The sequence below is a fragment of the Podarcis cretensis genome, assembly GCF_951804945.1.
Source record: "Podarcis cretensis genome assembly, chromosome: 1".
Classification (NCBI taxonomy): Eukaryota; Metazoa; Chordata; class Lepidosauria; order Squamata; family Lacertidae; genus Podarcis; species Podarcis cretensis.
In genome coordinates, this window is record NC_137170.1 from 85,343,167 (window position 1) to 85,360,070 (window position 16,904).

The window sequence follows — 16,904 nt, forward strand, 5'->3', positions numbered from 1 at the left end:
AGCTGTGGGAGGAGCAGCCATCGGAGGAGTAGACCCAAAGGATGTTGGTGATGAGAATGGGGAAAAATCGGAAGAAGAAGAAGAAGAAGAGGAGCAGGAAGAAGAAGAAGAAGAAGAAGAAGAAGAAGAAGAAGAAGAGAAATAAATATTTAAAAATATATATTTAATTTGGAGCTACAATGGCATTAAAAATTTTGAATTGGAACATTAATGGGATGAATGATAGGAAGAAAAGGAATAAAATTGAACAATGTTTAAAAAGGAAGAATTTGGATATAATTTGTTTGCAAGAAACACATGTGGCAAGAAAACACAGAAAAATTTTAATCAACAAAAGATTAGGAAATGAATTTATATCTTCCGACAAAAGTAAGAAGAGATGGGTTGTATTGTACATAAAGAACAAAATTGAAGCTCAACAAATTTTCAAAGATGAAGAAGGAAGAATTATTGCAGTCCAGATCAAATGGCAAGGGGAAAAAATAATAATTGTCGGGATCTATGCACCTAATGGAAATAAAACAGACTTTTTTTAAGAATTTGGAGGAAAAACTGTTCGATTATGCAGATCAAAAGATTATCATAATGGGGGATTTTAACGGTGTGGTGTCAATGGAAATGGACAGACTAAGAGCAGTTGGGACTAGCAAAGAAGGAAAATTACCAAAGACGTTTTTTACGATGGTAAAAAATTGCAATTTAATGGATATCTGGAGATTGAGACACCCACTGGAAAAACAATTTACATTTTACTCTGAACCGAATCAATCAATGTCAAGAATAGACCAAACATGGGTCTCAAACGAATTAACCCCAAGAATCAGACAAATAGAAATCCAACCGAGAACAATTTCAGATCACAGTTCAATAGAATTTGAGTTACAAGGATATGAAGAAAGAACTTTTAGATGGAGAATGAATGACTACCTCCTAGATGACCAGAAAATTGTGGAGAAAGCACAAAAGAATTTGATGGACTATTTTGTAAACAACTCCAACAAAGGTATAAAAATGAGTACAGTATGGGATGCCAGCAAAGCGGTTATGAGAGGATTCTTCATTCAACAAAATGCAATCAAGAACAAAAACAGAGAAAAAGGGGAAAAGGAAATATTAAGACAAATAATGCACAATGAGCAGAAATTAGTGAAGAAACCGAATAGTGTGAAAGCAAAACAGAATATAAAGGCCCTACAATCTCAATTTGCAATGATAATTAACAGAGAAGTGGAATGGAACATAAAGAAAATGAGACAAAGGAATTTTGAATCGGCTAACAAGTCAGGGAAACTGCTAGCATGGCAGATCAAAAAGAGGAAGGAACAGAACACTATCAATAAAATCATCATGGAGGGACAAGAGATAGATAACCCAAAAGGTATCAGAAAAGGATTTTTGGATTTCTACAGACATTTGTATAAAAGAACAGAAAGGAACAACATGAGGAAGATAGAAAGATACTTGAAAGAAAAAAAGGTGCAGAAGATCCCGACAGAAAAAAAAGAAAGGCTGAATGCTCCAATAGAAATTAGTGAAATAAAAGAAGTTATAAAAGAACTTAAAAGAGGGAAGGCCCCGGGACCTGATGGATTTACAGCACGTTACTACAAAGAAATGAAACACATCATGTCAGTACCTTTGAAAGAAGTTATGGATAATATTCTTAAAGAGAAAGAAATCCCTGAAACATGGAAGGAAGCATTTATTACCTTTATTCCAAAACAAGATTCGGATTTGACACAAGTAAAAAATTATAGGCCAATTTCACTGTTAAATACAGATTATAAAATCTTTGCAAGCATTTTAGCGAGGAGAATTAAAACAATACTACAAGAAGTTATTCATAAAGATCAAGCAGGTTTCCTACCTGGCAGACAGATGAAAGATAATGTAAGGAATATAATCAATATTTTGGAGTATCTGACTGCCAGGAATGAGAAACAAGCGATGTTAATATTTGTGGATGCGGAAAAGGCCTTTGATAATATATCATGGGATTTTATGTTAAAAAATTTGGAATATATGGAGACGGGGAAGGAATTCCTCAATGGAATAGAGGCAATATATACTGAACAAAGAGCAAAGTTAATTGTAAATAATGTCACTACGGAAGAAATAGGGATAAGCAAAGGTACGCGACAGGGGTGTCCACTTTCGCCACTGCTATTCATCATGGTCCTAGAAGTCCTTCTGAATACTATAAGAGAGAACAAAAAAATAAAAGGGGTAGAATTAGGCCGAAATGAGTACAAGGTTAAAGCCTTTGCTGACGATCTGGTTTTAACGGTAGAAGAACCTCTAGAGAGTACCAAAAATATTCTTAAAGAGGTGGAGAGATTTGGCCAAGTGGCAGGTTTTAAATTAAATAAGAGAAAGACCAAAATAATTGGTGCGTCTTTTGCCTGACGGTTTGTCCCCCTCAGCCTTCTGAAGTCCTCCCTCCAGCTGCTGTTCCTCCTCACCGCCTGACGAGGTGCCCAATTCTGGAAGCAGGACCCAGGGCTGCTTATTCTGCGAAGGACTGGAAGAACTGGACACAACAGGGTTATTGACACAGGCCGGCGGCCTCCTCGCAGGCGACCCAATGCAGTTCTGAGGACCAGATGATGCCGAGTGAGCCCGAGACCTAGTTTGCACCGCTGCAGTTACTGTCCAAGAGCTTGGGCCTGCACCTGAGAACTGAGAATCGTTGAAGAGGTCAGCAGAGGTGCCTGGAAGGTCATCAAGCTGGGTGAGAGGCGGGCTCTCCGGGACCACCTGGGTATCTGATATCATATCAGGGGTAGCAGCGGAGGGCATGGGGTTAGGGGATTGATTGGAAAAAACGCTACTCATAATCATCAATGAACGATCTAAATGCATTTAGGCAGTGTGAAATAGGTTATAATCCCGTCCATGTGGCGCCCCCGATGAATCACGGCTATTGGCACCCATGCAGCCTGAGGTGTGAGCTGATTCCGTTGCAGAGCGCTTCCTCTTAGGCGCCATGGATAACATGCTAAAGCTACTGCCACAAACACGTGCTACCGCTTACAAGCGGTTGTACAGGGACATGTTATTGATTCTGGAACAAATATACTAATTAATGATTGTTCTACTTATAATAAACAATGATTCCCAAGCATTCCATTAAATGTTTAATTGTTTATGCCATTAGTATGTGCTGCGTGTGTTATTTATTACTCTCTCTATATATATTTTATATATATATATATATATATATATATATATATAAAAAGATGCTTCCTACTTCACATTATAATATCTCATTCAAACCCCTGCAATGCAGAATATACTGGGGTCCCGTACAGGGATCAAACCAGCAACCTTGGCATTATAGGCACCATGCTCTAACCAATGAGCTATCCAGGCTCTCTAGAATTGTGTGGGACCCCAAGGGTCATTTAGTCCAACCCCTTGCAAAGCAGGAATATGTAATTGTTCCATACAGGGATCAAACCTGCAACCTTGGCATTATTGTCGCCACGCTCTAACCAACTGACGGTTCCGAAATATATGTAAATTATTTATTATTAATGAATTTTATTTTATTTTATTTGTTTATTTATATATTTATCTATAGATTTGTTCAATTAATTAATCAATTTAATCTTGGTATGTGACGTCATTCCACTTATTCTCTTTTATTATTATAATGTATATTATCATTATTATTTTTTTATTATTATTATAATATTTTTTAAAAAAAATTATTAAATTTAAATCCACTTATTTTATTTATTATTAGTAGTCTTTCTTTTTTATTATTCTATAATTTATCTATTCATTTTTATTTATTTATTTGTTGTTATTATTATTCTATTATTTATTGTTATTGTTATTTATTACGATCTATGCCAGTATTTTTTGTTCAATTAATTACCACTGTAAGTAGAATTAATTGATGATGCTATAAATTGTCTACCATAACTAATGATGATATGAAATAATTATTCTTCACTTGACTGTTTGGTTTGTATTTGCCTATAAATTTATTTATTTGCCTCCTAACAAAGGGTCAGGCAGATAGACACAGCTAAATAACTCACAAGCATATGGGATGGAACAATAGGCAGCCCCACCTGCAATCAAATGGAATCAAAGAAAATCGCTCTCTGGGAATTGTCCCTTTAACTAACACTTTGAAAAACAAAAGGTTATGCTGGAGGCCCAGCAGAAGGAAAATGCTGCCAAAGACAATGTATCCTTGATTGGCCATCCACCAGGTACCTGAATTAACAATGTAGGACGAACTGCCTGTCTTTAAGCGACAATGTATACTGCCTGGAAGCCGGGACAATTGTGATGGGATTTCTTAAACCAGGCAGCAGAATGAGTCAGACTGAAAGAAGGAAATAAAATGTAAGAGTAAAGGACTACACGAAGGGGAAACTTAAGGAGGGGGGAATAAATCAGGAAATAAGGCTCAACACCAGAAACAGAAAGCGGGTAAAAGGCTGCTGAATATAAGGCACACGGCAGGCTAACAAGGAGATAGCTACTAGACCAGCTGCCCCTTATAACTCACTAAACGCAGCCCACATGTTGAGTCAAAATCGGCAGGGAAAGGCTCATGCTTTAGCGCGACTCAAAAGGGGGCGGCATTCTTATTTAAGACAATAAGGGACGTCGTCTTCCGCCCGCAGAAGGCTCAGGCGTAACTCCTAGGGCTATCTGCTTTAGCGAGATTCACAAAGATTTGCTTATATGCTTCTATCCCCCAAAGCAAGCCCCTGGATTATTGAAACAAGTTGGAAACAATAACAAAACCAAACAAACAAACAAACAAACAAACAAACAAAAACACTAGTTGGGACTTGAAGCTTTCTCCCGAATACTAACGCTGATTAGTCAATTGGGGGAGGAGCAGAAACCAAAATGCAGCAGCTGCAAGCCAAGAAATGGCAGAACAGAAAAAACGGAAGGCAGGGACTTTTTAAAGAGGCAGCTACAGGCACAAAGAATGGCAAGCAGGGACTTATAAAGAGCGCAGTCTTCAGCTGTGCCTAAGGGCACGAATTGTACCACACAGTAGCCACACACGCATAGGGAATCACGCACATTAGTGCCCCAGTTGGCACTCAAAAGGTAAGAGGAGGGAGTGGGTTGAAGAGGAAACATGCTCACTCTACCCACTTGGGGAATCACGCACGCTAGCACTGTCTGTTCAAACGTACCACCAGCCTTAGATATATGTTTTAGGCAGTAGCCCAGTGGCTCTCACAAAATACAATTTAAAAGAAAAAGAGAGGCTGGTGGAAATTCGCTACGCTCTGAATCGCACTTATCCTCAGCCACAGATGAGGCAAGCGCTGAATACAGCTTCAGTACCGAGAGTATAAAACCACTAAGACAGACTCATAAAATTTCACGGGTGGGGGTTAGACGACCTGAACGGCAAGAATATAGATAGCAGGCTGCCCAGCACGTGCTCCCACAACACTCCCTGCGCTCTTACTGCTTTGTTAAAGCCACTGCGGGGAGGGGGAGAAGCAAGCATTTTGTTTTGTATTTTAAATCACTGACGCAGGAGGAGCGAATGGGGGGGGGGAACCCCCTGGGGAGCTCCAACAAATGTCCCGCTGTCTACAGCAACTCTGGAGAATTACTGCCAAAATAGCTGTGTAAATTGCTCCCATCAGCTGTTTGGCGGGAGGCTTAAAAGTAGCTGTGGATAAGCGGAAGCGGCCACGGCCACGTGGGCTGAGGCAAAAGGGGGGGGGGTAAAATAAAAGCAGGGGTTAAGCCGGTTTTGTGGTAATATTAGTAACTCTGCTGCAGCAGGGCGCAGGGGATCACACATAGATGCACACTCCCCCAGCACACACAGCGGCGAAACCAAATTCGGACTGCTTGCACTTGCGCCCGAAATGAGTGGGGGTAGCCAGAAAAGGATACTTTGTGTGTGTATGTGCGCGCGTGCGTGTGTGTAACCAGGCACTAGGAATGGGGGAAAGACAGCAGACCAGCAGATTTGGATTTAGAAAATTAGGAACCCCCTACTTAACAACCCTGAAATTAAACCGAACACCAGAAATGGGGGGAAATAGGGAAGTTAGCTCAACGAAAAGTAAACTGAAGCAATTTACATCCAAGCAAAGATCCAAACTCTCCCAGTACTCTAATCACAAGGAATTAGCTCCAATAGCAATAAACAGCCCCCCCCCCCACTCTAGGCCTTGCGAAATACTTCCCTGGCTTCTGCAGACAGCAAGGAGGTTAGACCTGTTGACTCGCCACAGGACGACGATGAGGAATGTGTCGTCTCCAGGGAAGAAAGGGGGCGAGCCAGGGGCTGCCCTGACCTTAAGTGGCCCTAGGAAGGCCCGCCCCTGCCGCCAGCCAATTGGCTGGCGCCACAGGGTATGCTAATTGGGTGAATCCCTGTCTCCTGCGAGGCTGACGCCAGCCTCGCAGAGTGAGTGTGGGCGGGGTCGTGATCCCACAACCCCCCCTCCTCCTGAAGATCGGAAGGGGCATTGCTAAGAATATGGATCAAGAAACAATAAAGTTAATGCAACAGCAAATAGGGATAGAAATAGTGAAGAAGGTGAAATATCTTGGTGTTTGGTTAACCCCAAAGAGTATTGATTTATATCAGAATAATTATATACCAGTGTGGAATGGAATAAAGAAAGATCTGGAGGTGTGGGGACGAATGAAATTATCAATGTGGGGAAGGATGTCAACGATAAAGATGAGCGTGCTGCCAAAACTACTGTTTCTGTTTCAAACAATTCCAATAATCAGAGGGACGGCTATTTTTAAGGAATGGCAAAGAACAATTTCAAGGTATATTTGGCAGGGTAAGAAGCCTAGAATTCAATTTAAGTTACTAACAGATGCGAAAGAAAGAGGAGGCTTCGCCCTGCCAGACCTGAAATTATATTATGAAGCAGCGTGTCTCTGCTGGTTAAAGGAATGGATAAAACTAGATAATACGGAGTTGCTAGACTTAGAAGGATTTGATAATAGATTTGGGTGGCACGCATATCTATGGTCTGGAAAGAAGAAAGGTTATGTAGGCTTTGAGAACCGAAGATCGTTGAAAGAAGTTTGGGATAGGTATAAAAACCTACTCGAACCAAAAACTCCACACTGGTTGTCTCCATTAGAGGTTATGAGTGTTAAAAAAACTAATATGAGGAAAAATTGGGCTACATATGGAGAGTTAATTGTCAAGGAAGGGGGGAGATGGAAAATGAAACCTTATGAAGAGGTAAAAGAGCATGTGTATGACTGGTTGCATTACCTACAAACGAATGAAATGTTTAAGAAGGATCTTAAGGAGTACGGGTATGCAGAGAAAGAGTCGAAATTTCAAACAGAAATAATAAATAATGAATTTAAGATATTATCCAAAATGTATAAAATTTTGTTGGAATGGCACACCAAAGATGAAGAAGTTAAATCGGTTATGATAAAATGGGCCAGGATTTTGGATATAATATACAAATGGATGATTGGATTAAATTATGGAATGAAAACATGAAATTTACTGCATGTACAGCGTTAAAAGAGAATATAATGAAAATGATGTATAGATGGTATATTACACCGGTAAAACTTGCAAAAATGTATAAAACATGTAAGAAATGTTGGAAATGTAAAGAAAAGGATGGCACTTTTTATCATATGTGGTGGGAATGTAAAAAAGTGAAGAGCTTCTGGGAACTGATATATAATGAATTGAAGAAGATGTTGAAATATACATTTGTTAAGAAACCAGAGGCTTTTCTTCTAGGAATTATAGGAAATGAAATAAATAGAAAGGATTGTAAACTTTTCCAATATGCAGTAACAGCAGCGAGAATATTACTGGCCCAGAACTGGAAACAAGAACAAGTACCAACAATAGAGGAGTGGAGAACAAAGTTGATGGACTATGCAGAACTGGACAAATTGACAGGGAAGATTAGATATTTACGAGATCAAAAGTTTATCGAGGACTGGAGAAAGTGGGTGGACTATTGGGAAGCCTTAAGTAACAGAGAAATAACGTTAGTGGCATTTAAAGAAGCTCTGTAAAAGTCAAAGAAATATTGCAAAAAAGAAAAACAGGTCTCAAATGGTTTTCGAAAGGCAATAGCGAATTTAAGAACTGTGTATTTAAAAATCAAATTTGGATGATTGTCAGAGAGGCTGAGGGAAGTCCAAAATTGGAAAATCTGTTAAAGTTGAAATTGTGATGTGTTATATATTCTTTTTGTGGAAATTAATAAAAAATTATATTAATAAAAAAACTCACTTTCCAATTATAACCTTCAAAACCTTATTTTCCTTACTTCCACCCGCCTCCCGATCTTGTATTCTATGTAATAATTAGTTCAGCAAGCTCAATCTTTGTTCATTTTGATTCTTGATCCCTCCCTTTGTGCTATTATTTAACTCAGTCACTAGAACCCCTTCTTTTCCTTTTCAATGTCCTCAACATTCAAAGATTTTATAGTGTTTTTGTAGATAGACTTTAAACTTCTTCCAGTCCTCTTCCACCTGCTCTTCTCCTTGATCTCGAATTCTGCCGGTCATTTCAGCCAGTTCCATATAGTCTATTACTTGCATCTGCCATTCTTCCCGGGTGGGTAGATCTTGCGTCTTCCAATGCTTTGCAATAAGTACTCTTGCTGCTGCTGTAGCATACATAAAAAAGGTTCTGTCCTTCTTTGGCACCAGTTGGCCGACCATGCCCAGAAGAAAGGCCTCTGGTTTCTTCAAGAAGGTATACTTAAATACCTTTTTCAGTTCATTATATATCATCTCCCAGAAAGCCTTAATCCTTGGGCACGTCCACCAAAGGTGAAAGAATGTCCCTTCAGTTTCTTTACATTTCCAACATTTATTATTGGGCAAATGGTAGATTTTTGCAAGTTTGACTGGGGTCATGTACCACCTATATATCATTTTCATAATGTTCTCTCTTAAGGCATTACATGCCGTGAATTTCATACCGGTGGTCCACAACTTTTCCCAGTCAACAAACATAATATTATGACCAACATCTTGTGCCCATTTTATCATAGCCGATTTTACCATTTCATCCTCAGTATTCCACTTCAACAGCAGATTATACATTCTCGACAGTATCTTAGCATTGGGTTCTAACAATTCTGTTTCCAACTTTGATTTTTCCACCTGGAAACCGGTTTTCCTGTCAAAATGATAGGCCTCTCTTACTTGAAAATAATGTAACCAGTCTCGCACCTTGGTTATGTGTTTCAGTTTAAAGGAGAGGCTGGGAAAGTTAATCTGCTTTGTGCTACTGTCCCCACTTCTGCCACATTGCTTCCTGTGCCAGACAGGTAGACCTGCACAGGTGATCTTGTTTGTGGATGTTAATGTTATGTGTTCTAATGAACTCAGGCAGAAATCCCTTGTGGCACCTTAAACAGTACCAAATTCTGTAATGGCATAAATTTTGTGGGAGTGGGGGGGTCAATCATGAGGTCAGGAGGAAAGGAAATGCATACAGCACTGACTGGCAATTGTGTCCTTATCACTGGCTACTTGCAAGAGTGGTTCACGACAAGTAATGTTGCAAGGGCCTCTGTTCTTCCTTTGCATGTGCTTTATTTTGGTTAGTGCTTAAGGTGTGTCCTGCTTAATGCCATTGTTGTGGTCTGCCCAATGTGATTAATGGGGCCTGCCCCTACGTTTCAAGTTTAGAACCTATAATCTCAGCAACTCCTGACCTGGAATGCTTCTGACCTGGAAACCCCAGAAAGGATATCTTTTTCAGACTTTTCCTTCTCCTAGATGGGCCATCTTCCCAAGTTGACCAGCCCCACCTGCCCCTCACCTCCCTCTACAGCAAGGGCAGAAATGGCCTTCTTGACCATTGGACCCACTATTTGTCTTATCTGCTCAATTTGACGGAGCCTGTCTTCACATGCAGGGGAAGTCTCTATCACACCAAAGGTTTGAGACCACTGGCTACCATCATGTGGCTTAGCTGACCAGTCGAAGCTATATCCCGGGGCTTGGACACTGTCACATGCTGATAGCTTCTAGGAGCCACAGGTGAGTATGGGGTGGGACCAAAGGTGGACAAAATACCCCTGAAGGAGCATGACGTGTCTCTCACAAGAAGTACTAACCATTCCCTAACGCCCAAACTACTTAACTCATACTTTTCAAACTAATATGCAAACCCAAATCCTTAAGTGGGCACTTCACTGAATTTTGTGGTGTAGTTCTCCAAAAAAGGGTTAAAAATGCATATATTGGGGAAAGTGTTCACAAAATGCACATATTACTGCAAATAAACAAACTTTATCACCTTGGGGTAAATCCATTGCAAAAATCTGCATGTTACTCAAAACTGCATATAGAAATGTGTTTATTAGGAGAAATTTGCACTAAAATTCTGATAAATTTTCATGAGGATTTTTAAAAAATACTTGTTTCAAATGTATTTTTTTTCCTCCTAGGGAAACTTTGCGATAAATCATGGAATACATGAATCACAGTATTGTGACTGAATTCATCCTTCTGGGCTTTATGGAACATCCAGAGCTGTGGGCCATTCTCTTCCTGGCATTTATCTTGATCTACATTGTCACAGTCTCAGGAAATCTTGGCATCATCATCCTAACCACCCGTGATGCACACCTTCACACTCCCATGTACTTTTTCCTCAGCAACCTGTCCTTGGTTGATATTGTGTATTCCACTACTATCGCACCCAGGTTGCTGATGACCTTTGTAGCGAACAACAATGCTATTCCGTTCACAGAGTGCACCATGCAATTCTTCTTTTTCTGTATGTTTGCCACAGTTGAAGCTTGCCTTCTAGCTGTTATGGCTTATGATCGCTTTACTGCCATTTGCAACCCATTACTCTATTTCGTTGCCATGTCTAAGAAGCTCTGTTTGCGCTTAGTAATTTGTGCATACCTGTGTGGTTTTGTGAATTCAGCTATTCGTACTTCATTCATATTTAGCCTGTCCTTCTGTAGCTCAAATGTTATCAATCATTTCTTTTGTGACGCCACTCCCATCCTGAAACTTTCTTGTTCAAGCACACAGGTGGCTGACACTGTGCACTTTATCTTTGGTATTGTGGGAATCCTACCCACTTTGATGATTATCCTCATCTCCTATACCTACATCATTTTTGCCATCCTGAGGATTCGCTCTGCCCAGGGCAGACACAAAGCTTTTTCCACTTGTGCCTCTCACTTCATGGCCGTTACAATCTTCTATGGGACCATTATCTTTATGTATCTGAGGCCCAATTCCAGTGTCTCAAAGGATGAAGATAAATTTGTTTCAGTGTTCTATACCCTTGTGATTCCAATGCTAAATCCATTCATCTACAGTCTGAGAAATAAAGATGTGAAGAATGCTTTCCTAAGGATGACAGGGAATATTTCATTAAATTAAGTCACTTCTTTTTCAAGATGAGTTTGAGTTTCCAATAGAGAATAACCAAGAAAGCGTGTATTTCTCTCCCTCCCTCCCTCCCTCTCTCTCTCTCTCTCTCTCTCTCTCTCTGTGTGTGTGTGTGTGTCTAATTGTCCTGGTGTGTTGCTGTTTTTTTGGCCCATTCCACACTTAATAGTCAGTAAGTGGCATTAATAGTACATAGCATGGCTGGATGGTATCTGTGTGTCTTGGGAGACAATGGATGAGTTTGTTCTCAGGGGTGAAGCTATTGATAGATCTATTGATCTACAGTCTGAGAAATAAAGATGTGAAAGATGCTTTCATAAGGATGAAAGTAAAGATTTCATTAAATGATGAGTCTGAGTTTCAAATAGATAAAAATGTGGATTTGTTTTCTGTGAGCGGCTAGATGCATGTTTGTCTACCCCTGCTGAGTGGCAGTTGTAGTCCATGGTGTGATAGGCTTGATAGGCTTGATTCATTCACTTGTGGTGTTTAGGTGGAGGAAGCACGTTTAGCCTAAGTGATCTTCTTAGGAGTTGGCCACAAGGTTGGCTTTTTGGACTCTTTGGCCCAGGGGCTCCCCTCGGAGTTCACAGTTGATTTCTGCTCTTGCAGAAGTTTCCTTCTCCAGGTTTTGATTGGTTCAGTTTCAGAATCAATAAAGTGGCTTGAAAGCCAACCTAAAGTATCTGACTTTTTATTCAGCCATCAGGTCACAATAGCAGTACTCAGTGATCTAAATAATGGAAAAACTAGACTGTGAGTGAATGGTCTTTGTCCTGCTCTATGTTACTCTCTTTTATTTATTTTTAAAATTATACCTCACCTTATTTATCAGATTAATTCACAGTGGCTCCCATCTAAAAAAAGCCAATCTAAATAGTCCAAGCTGCTAAAATCAATTTTTGTACTCATTTTTAATAATCCGTTTATACCAACAGAAGGGTAAAATAAAGCCAAACTAAAACTCAGCAGAGTAAAATGGTTCTAGCTGCTAACCTGAAGTTTAAAGTGGGGAGATCAGATGAATGTCTTTCAGGAGGGTATAAATCTGGGTGCTTTGAAAGAAAAGGACATGTCTTGCATCCCAATCAGTTATGCAACATGGTGAGACACATAAAAGAACATCTGAGCTTGATCACAATTGGTGCACAGGATCGTGTGAATTGCCACTAATAGCAGTGGAATTTATTTTAGGCCAAAATAGGCAGGGCCCCCTGTTGCCTGGTGGGGTAAGGACTAGAGGAGCGTCAACTGAGGGGCAGAGTTCTGCCCATGTCATGCTCCTGTGGGGTTTCACAGGAAGATCTCCCTTTGAGATTTGGAAAAGGAGGTTGTTTATACAGATTCAAAAATGGCATTGGGCAGGATCTACATAGTAAAGGGGGCTCCTCATAAGGCGTCAGTGGAGGGGGATGGGCCACGGCATCCCATGCTCAGACGTTGAATTCCTGGTTGGAATCCTCACCCTGGTCAGCCAGCAAGATCTTGCAAGCTTTGCTTGCACCACTAGGTCCAACGCTACAGACACATACCTCCACATTTGGTGGGAATGCTCTAAAATTCAACACTTTCGGACATTAGTCCTACAAGAAATCTGCAAAATAACAAAACAGGTATTAGAAGCAACCCTAGAACTGATCCTATTAAATATCTTCCAAGAGAACAATACACACTCAAAATACAAAGAATTCATAAGACACTATCCAATGATAAGTATTTTGGCACTGTTAGGTTGGCTTCAATGTTCATGAGTTTGGGAATAGACTATGATACCCCTTTTTGAGGAGTGAGGTTATTACCCCTCTACTACTATCCATACCAGGTCTTTCTACCATTACTACTGTGTCCTTTCTTCTAGCAGATCAAGATAATCAGGTGACAGCAAAAACTGCAATTTTTTTAGCAGGGGCAATTAGAATAAGATATTTTATTTGATTATTGATGTATACCTCCAGAACCTATTTTTTATAGTTAAGTATTTATCCCTGTCTTCAGTATATTCCATTTTATTTTACTGCTATGGCTAGTGGCTGATGCAAATAAAGAGTCTTCTGATTCTACCATACTCTTTATCAATGAGCTTATTTGAAAACAAGGTAGAGAAAAATAACTAATGAGGATTGGGACCATATTGTGTGGGTTGAATGGAAAGCCAGTAGTCCTGTTTCAAACCAATTAAGGATGAACAGTGGGAACAAGAACAAATTCCCACACAGCATGTCCTCAAGTGATTATGCTGAGAGGTCCTACACAACATTTTAATGATACAGCTCTCATTCATATATTTCAGGGATTTGGTTTCTAGACCAAATGAAGTATAAAATGAGCAGTTCTATCTACGCATCTTGATTTGGAAGGCTTTAGAAATGACATCTATCATCTTCACAGGTAAAGTTACTTGGGCTATGTTGACTAACCTGATAAAATCTCAGTTATACAGATTTTATTTTCATTTTCTGTTCACAAAAGTTGTATGGCTGGCAGACCTTGCTACATGTTGTCTCCTGCATGTTGCCTGTGACTGTTAAGAGACCAACAGATAATGCATATCTCCATAAATGTGGACTGAAACTAATTAGCCAAGCAGTGTTTTCATGAGGCTTTGCAGCCAAAGGGAAGAGATAGCTCAGTTGGTAGAGCATGAGATTCTTAATCTGAGGGTTGTGGGTTCAAGCCATATTGCAGGGGATTGGACTAGATGATCGTTGTGGTCTCTTCCAACTCCAAAATTCTCTGGTTCTATGTATTTGCAGCTTAAACATTCCAGGCATGTTCCTTTTTTATTTGGCACAGCAGCCTAACAAATGAATGGGAAGACACCCTTTCAGTAGGAAGAATAGAACAATTCTTCCCAGCTTTAAATTTCTGTTTACTCAAGTGGCAGAGATGATGCCATTAAAAGTAAAAAGAATAAGGAAAAAGAAACATGAAATTATATGGAAGCCTAAAATTTTATGGATTTGGAAAGACTAGATGGAACACTCCCTTTGCTGTAGTAGCGTGCTACAAGGGCTGATTAAGGATGTTCTAAAAGATCAATGTTTTGTGAACAAAACATATGGATGATGTGGAAAACTTGTGATGCTAGTCATAATTAGACATTGGTGAATCTGTCAATTTCAGTTTCTCTTAGTGCCTCATTTTTCCAGTGACTAATTCTATTTTCCCCGTTTCCACAGCAGTTTGCAAAGATATTGTTTTTAAAAAATGCATATCAATTTTTGATGGTATTTTGCCTAATCAAGAAAAAATATTACAGAATCCAAACACTTCCATTTATCATTCTAAGCTGCTTGGGGAAAGTGGGTACTATGTTTGTAGATATCATCCACTCCTGTCAAAATGTATAGTCATTTTTAAAAAAAAATCCTAGTTAGTGAATGGGCAAAATGAATTAGGCTAAGACAGTGCCATTCAGTGCCACACTTTTCTAACCATTCTGTCTGTGCACGCATTACTGCTTGTCAGATAAAATGACCCCTGTCTCTTTCCTCTGTGTACTGGTTACCCAACCCCCTTGTGTCAATTTCTGGGGTGTTGGGGGAAGAAGAGGGGGGAAAGTGTAAAAGTGTAAGTCTGTGTCTTCCTCTGACTGGGCTGGTTAGGTGAATCCTGCCTTTAGTTTCTAATCTCAAATTGCATCTCGGAGAAAAGCAGGTGTGTGAGCATTTTGCAGTGGAGAGCAGAGATAGGGTTCAACACCCTCTCCTGCCTTTCATTTGAAATTGCTCCCTACCCCGCTGTTTTGTGCCAATCTTTGGCACAACCTGCATTCTTAGGTCATAAGTCTGTCCTGTACTGACTTACGGTTGCATAACATTGAAACCTCAGCTTGGAGTTTGCAATATTATGCACATGTATTTGGGCACAAAATCTACTGAGGTCAGAGTAGCTAATGCCTCAGTAAAACAAGATAACATGGGATTGAAAATTTCCACCTTCCTTTAAAATATGGAAAAACTCTGCCCATGCTATATATTTTATTAGAGGTCCTAAAATGTGAACAGTGAAAATAAGGAATGGGTGACAAACCTACATTTGTGCTAGGTCAAAATATTATCTTCTACAGAAAACAGCATATGATAAAATAAAGATGACTACCAGTGCATCACATCTGAGGTCGACAATATGAATGGCACATTGTGAATTATGAGTGAAATGACCATGGCTTCCATTGGTTTGGCTCAGAAATAAACCACACACACACACCAAGAAATGGGGGAAAGGAGACTGAATATTTATGTGCCAATCTGTTTTTTGCTCCCTGACCCTCATTTGGTAACGAGAACTCTCCTGGTCATTTGCCATTAGTAGGCTGTGGAGAAGAATCCAAACATCCACAGAGGACCCTTGGGACAAGAGCAAGGGAAGAATTCCTGGTAGCTAATAGTATTTCAACTTTTTTTTCATATTTTTATTTACACAGGAGAATACAACTTGTGACAATGTCAGAAGGAAACTTCACCACAATTACTGAATTTGTTTTGCTGGGATTCACAGATAATCGGAGTATGCAGTTTCTTCTCTTCATAGTGTTCTTACTGGTTTACTTGCTCATCTTGGTGGGGAACGTTGGCATGGTGACATTAATCAGGATTGACTCCAGGCTTCACACTCCCATGTACTTTTTCCTGAGCAACCTATCAATCTTAGATATTGGCTACTCCACTGTCATCGCTCCCAGGACACTGATGACACTGGTAGCAAAAAGCAAAACCATTTCCTTCACTGGCTGTGCCCTGCAGTTTTTCTTCTTCTGCATTGCAGTATCCTGTGAGTGCTTCCTGCTGGGTGCGATGGCGTATGACCGCTTCATCGCTATCTGCAATCCACTGTTGTATGCTACCATCATGTCCAAAAAGTTCTGTTATCTGCTCGTGGCTGTTTCGTATCTAACAAGTTGTGTCAATGCAGCGGTCCAGACTTCATTTATATTTAGTTTGTCCTTTTGCAGATCCAACACCATCAACCATTTTTTCTGTGATGTACCCCCTATCCTAAGGCTCTCATGTTCAGATACAGGAGTCATTGATATAATTCATTTTAGTTTCTCCACAGCAATCGCATTAGTAACGATCCTGACCATACTGATCTCTTACATATACATACTTGTTGCCGTCCTCCGGATGAACTCAGCTGAGGGCAGACGTAAAGCCTTCTCCACCTGTGCCTCCCACCTTACAGCTCTCACTATATTCTATGGAACAGCTGTTTTCATGTACTCACGGCCCAATTCAAAATATTCTGTGGAGCAGGACAAAATAATCTCTGTGTTTTATACCCTTGTAATACCAATGTTGAATCCACTCATCTACAGTCTGAGAAATAAGGAGGTCAAAGAGGCTTTCAAAAGGCTGCTTGGGGAAAAGGCTATCACTCAGAGCCATTGAACTTCATGTTAAGAGGCCTTATTTCATCCTTAACTGCAGTGTCCATATTATTAATTTTTGTCTACATTTTGGGTTTGGTCCTGACTACTTACCTTAAGGTAAGCCACTTTGAACTCTGAGAGT

At 40.0% G+C, this 16,904-nt stretch overlaps 2 protein-coding genes across 2 annotated transcripts; both read left to right on the forward strand.

Annotated features, from left to right (window-relative positions):
- Positions 1–10,446: 10,446 nt before the first annotated feature.
- LOC307214937 (olfactory receptor 5AR1-like) lies at positions 10,447–11,382 on the forward strand (the record flags this gene model as incomplete). Its single annotated transcript, XM_079974042.1, has 1 exon — positions 10,447–11,382. The coding sequence occupies one exon, from the start codon at positions 10,447–10,449 to the stop codon at positions 11,380–11,382; it is 936 nt and encodes a 311-aa protein (XP_079830168.1).
- A 2,301-nt stretch (positions 11,383–13,683) lies between these two features.
- Positions 13,684–16,781, forward strand: LOC307214786 (olfactory receptor 5AR1-like; the record flags this gene model as incomplete). The annotated part of the gene is made up of 2 exons (XM_079973792.1): positions 13,684–13,779; positions 15,818–16,781. The coding sequence occupies exon 2, from the start codon at positions 15,837–15,839 to the stop codon at positions 16,779–16,781; it is 945 nt and encodes a 314-aa protein (XP_079829918.1). The 5' UTR covers positions 13,684–13,779; positions 15,818–15,836.
- Between the last annotated feature and the right edge of the window lie 123 nt (positions 16,782–16,904).